This window comes from Drosophila yakuba, chromosome 3R (assembly GCF_016746365.2).
Source record: "Drosophila yakuba strain Tai18E2 chromosome 3R, Prin_Dyak_Tai18E2_2.1, whole genome shotgun sequence".
NCBI lineage: Eukaryota > Metazoa > Arthropoda > Insecta > Diptera > Drosophilidae > Drosophila > Drosophila yakuba.
The window spans coordinates 25,145,008-25,149,685 of NC_052530.2; the positions used below are offsets into that span (position 1 = coordinate 25,145,008).

General features: G+C 42.0%; 1 protein-coding gene across 14 annotated transcripts in view; it reads left to right on the forward strand.

The window, feature by feature from the left end:
- Positions 1-2,042, forward strand: part of LOC6538267 (nephrin) — a 67,623-nt gene extending 65,581 nt beyond the window's left edge. For 6 of the 14 annotated variants that reach the window (XM_039376936.2, XM_039376937.2, XM_015193258.3 and 3 more), the window contains one exon: positions 506-2,042. In XM_039376936.2, the coding sequence (XP_039232870.1) occupies positions 506-582 (77 nt within the window). In that variant the 3' untranslated portion in view covers positions 583-2,042. Of the gene's footprint in view, positions 1-215 lie in introns of all 14 variants that reach the window. The other 8 variants (XM_039376940.2, XM_039376941.2, XM_039376942.2 and 5 more) reach the window with 3 other exon arrangements.
- The last annotated feature ends 2,636 nt before the right edge of the window (positions 2,043-4,678 follow it).

The following is a 4,678-nucleotide window of genomic DNA, read 5'->3' on the forward strand; positions in this document are numbered from 1 at the left end:
GATGTGGATGTTTCATGTTATCTCTCTTGTGATTTCTGTTTCTGTTGCTGTTGCTGTTGCTGTTGTTGTGGCGTTTTATTAGATGCTATATTATTTTGTTATCAGCGCACAATTGGTCACGCTTTCGCTACGTATTTGCTAATGGCTCTCTTTTTCTTTTCGCCTCTCAAACAAATAATAATTTGCAACTCTGTGTTATGATGTCATTTTGCAAGTGTTGTGAATCTGAAAAGCAATAGAAAGCAACCAAAACCAAATCAAATCAACCAAACAAGCCAAACCAAACTAATCGGTATAAACATTTTGCCTTTGTCTCTCGATTCCCGGTTACACCCACACTTACACTCACTTACCCACACACACATACACATGAACTCATTACTCACTCTCACATGAATTTATGTCTCACCCACACAAACACACTCACACACTCACACCACTCACACTGCCATCCTTTACACATATGCCATTGTTGTTGATTTTGTTTTATACCAACCAACCAAAGTGTATATTGCAGACCCGGATCTGATATTGCCGCGCGGCGAATTGGAATTTACGACCCTGGATCCAACGCTGAAGTAATTGTAAAAAGTAATAATAAATATCTACACACACACACACCCATAGACACACACAAGCGGACTCACTCGCGGTGAGGCCTCATAATTCACGGGCATTTCATTAAACATAGCTGTAAATTTTTAGCATAAATTTAAATGCATTAGCGTAAAGGTAAATCGTGTTGCGTAACGTTTAAGCGGAAAGGCAAATAGATAAGGATAAACCATTTTGTAATTGTCAGCCATTAAGTGTCATTGAAACCGCTGAAGACGGATGCAAAATCAAAAAAAAAAATATAAAATACGAACATAAATATAGAAACCCAGAAGCTGCGCTATAAATACGCTACAAACTTGTAACTGAAATCAAAAGTATGAAACATGTAAATACAACACTCACTTCACGACACACACTCACACTCATTTTGCTGTTGCACCATCGACTGTACATAGAGAAACGGGCAAACATTAATCAAACTGCATTTAAATGTTAAATATTAATTGTAATTAATGAACAACTAGCCCGTAAGCCAGTAGTAGTTAGTAAGTAAGTAAGCCGTGTGTATTGAAAGTGTAATTAGACTCATAGAGCCAACGGACTTTGCACCAGGTATCTGTTATCTGCATCCGATGTGTGCAAATATCTGGCCATTTATCCATTAATGTCTGCATAGCCATATAGCATTCATTCATTAGCTAAAGTTCAAGTCTGTCCCATCCTGTTTGCTGTCCGATCATTTGAAATATTGAAATGTTTCCAACAGCTAGCAGCAATTCTGGGCCCTCGGCCCACCCACTTTTCCGCCCTGATCCGGCACTTTCAGTCGCTATTTATGGCAATTCCATGAATATTCTATTACCCCAATAAGCCGAACCGACGGCAAAGATGAATAACAGCCGAAAAAAAACACGAAACACACAAAACAACGGCCAAGTGGGCCATGCTAGAGTGCATAATGAATAAATGTCGAGTGAACAGGCAATTCCCAGGATCCTCAGCAATTCCACTCACACAGGACTCACACAGGACTCCCCCACAACTCGAACTACAACACAAACTCGAAGTCAAACAATAAATGCGAATTCAGTGTAAATGTTATAAATAACTAAAGTAACCGAGCAAAGTACGACATAAAAATAATAATAATAATAATAATACGCCATACACTTTACACAATACTCCAATGTAATTCGAATTCTAATTTCAAATATACAAAACATAAAGTGAAATGGCAGACTAGCAAAATATACAGTGCGTATGCGTAATAAAATAAATTGAAATTTATATATATATACAAGTATATATAGATGCATACAAATGGAAACAGCCCGAATGTCGTTCTCTGTCTCTGTCACTCTGAACAAAACCAAACTGATTGTTTTTAAGCAAAGTTAGATTTATAAATAAATTAAATTTAAATGCGAAACGAGAAACGAGTAACGCAAACTTAAAAGTGAAATACATTAATAACTAAGTCGAAACTACTGAGTGTGTTAATAATACTGAATACTGAATAAATAAACAAGATTCAAACCAAACTGAGCTGCCCCCTTTTCAAATCAATTCCAATTAAACCGAAGATTCGTCGTACATCAAAGCGAAGATTAATGCCGCCGCGACTTGGTCCACCAGCAGCAGCAAGTCCGAGTCCTGTTTGCCCAACTTTGGTTTGGTTTGGCCAGGGGTTAAGTGTTATTAATGCGGAGCAAATACTGCGGCGCTGCTGCTGCTTCTGCTGCTGCTGCTGCTGCTGCGGATGCAGCCTGATTGCCACTTGAGGCGCGTAATCGAAACATCGGCAAGGCGGTCGGTCAATGGAGACCGCCTTCATTACTTTGCCCAAGCCATCAGTTGTATCCTTTGCCCTTTGGATTCCTTTTCCTTTGCCAATCCAACGTGCCACACCCTCTGCACCCCAAAGCCAAACACGAGCTCGCCGCCCCAAAAGCCGTGGATTCGAATTAAGGCTGTTAAGCTTAAGGGGCGGGCATGGGTGGGTGGTTTGTGGGTGGTTGGGTGGCTTTGAAGGATTGGCCCATCTGGGCGTCCTTGGCATGCACAGGAGATTAAAACAGTTGGAGGCAAATTTGCAGCGCGTGGGCCAACGCCAGCGCCCATGAAGGTAAAGTTTGCCAAGGAAACTTTCTGCGAATGCAAGTCTGTTTGTCGTAATTTGTTGCATACTTTTCAGAGCGCAAACTTGGACTACAACTAAGTGGGTAAATCGATTGGTAATGAAACGCTCACCGCAAGCTACTTAAAATGTTTTAAATATATTCGTTAGCATTTAGTAGAGAGAGACTGCCCCCAAAAATTAGTACCTAAACATATACTAGCGTCAACTTTTTGCACTTACCATGTGTGCCGAAAAACATTTTGCAATAAAAAGTTTTGCAGATTTCATGATCGTTTTTCGTAATTGGTTGCATAGTTTTTGGCTACACCAACTTGAATACCGCACCGGACTCAAATCGAATTAGGTAAATCGATTGGTAATGGAACACCGCACCGGATTCATCCCATGAACACCAAAAGCACAGAACACTTGCTGCTGGAATCTGCATTGTGGTCTCGCATTTCCAATCCCCGTGCTGAAGTATTTCCCGTAATTTGGGTTGGCACGTGCGGATTTACTTTTCACTCTACTTTCGAACTCACCTTCGCCATTGCTTTTGTTGTCAATTTTATGGCGTTTTCATTTGCTGCCAAGCGCTTTCGTTGCAGCTTCCTCGGCAATTGCCAGGAATTTTAAGTTTCAATCCCCTTCCCTTTCCATTCATCCGGCCCAAACGCACTTTGCAGCACTTGGACTAAAAATAAAGCCACATAAATCCGTAGATTTGCTGGCAAGTGCGCAAATCGAAATGAAATCCCAGGGTCAGTTGCCCCACTTCCTGTGATTCCGATTCTGATGCTGTCGCTCCTCTTTTTTTATTTCTCGAAGGGCGACTAGGCAGATGAGGGAGGGGGAGCAGGAGGAGTGACTCCTTAGCCGCAGCGTGCTTAAATAAATTAAACGACGCCCCTGTCCGATTTCCGATGTCCGAGTCCTGGGCCATTCAAAAAATATCCTGTCACCACTCACGGAGGCGCACTTAGTCCGGGGACAGAACTGTTGAAATATTAAAGCCCCCAAACGGCGTTTCCTCTTCAGCTATAAATTGGTCAAATAGGGATTTTTCAGGGGTCCCCAAGTGCGGCATCTGCGTCTGACAGTCTGGCTATTATCGAAATATTTTGATGGCCTATTAAAAATGGCTCAGACGGGCCAATGGCTTGAGAGACTTAAAGTCCAATTAAAATTAAAGAATTCTTTCGCTATAAAAAACATTGCAAATGAGAAACTAAATATGCTTTTAAAGCATCTATTATAAATCTAATAACGTATTAAATATGCTTTTATCTTTTATCAATGGAATAAGGTACTAAAAGGCGACAGCATAGTAATTTAATTCTTTATTCCACAAATTCTATACATAAAATTTAAAATTGCATTAAGTTTATAACCCTTGATCTAGCCAGTTCTGCGCCAGTGGTCATCTCTACATTGTGGCTGTCCGACTGGCCAATGGAAAATGGAGACCAGTGCATGTGCCCGTTTGGAATTCAATTAGCAGTCGATGGCCTCTTACTCATAATGGCTTCGATTGAGCCCAGTGATTATTGCGATCGCTGGCTGGCTGACAGCTGCAGTGGACGCCGCAGATGTTGGAGCCACTTCCAACGACTGACATTCATGGCAGCCATAAGAATGCCAACCAGTTGTACTAGGAAAAACCCCAAAAGGGGGGAAAGTGGAAAGTGGAAAGTGGAGGTGGCTGCCAAAATGCCGAGAATGCCGTAAAAATGTTTTCCTTTTTGCCAGCCTGTTCCTTTTGTCAGCGTCGTCGTCGTCGTTTCGGCAGATGCTGAAATAATGATACCGGCGCCTGCGAAGCGAGCAATCAGCCCGCTTTTCGCATCTATGCCAAGGACATGTGGGTGGTGAGTGGTTGAGTGGGTGGTTCGTTGGTTGGGTTGGTGGTTTGAGGGTAGGAGTCTGTTTTTTGACATTGTTTTGACTACGGCCACGTGTGGTGATGGTCTGAGTGTGTGTGAAATGCATGAAACTGCCGTC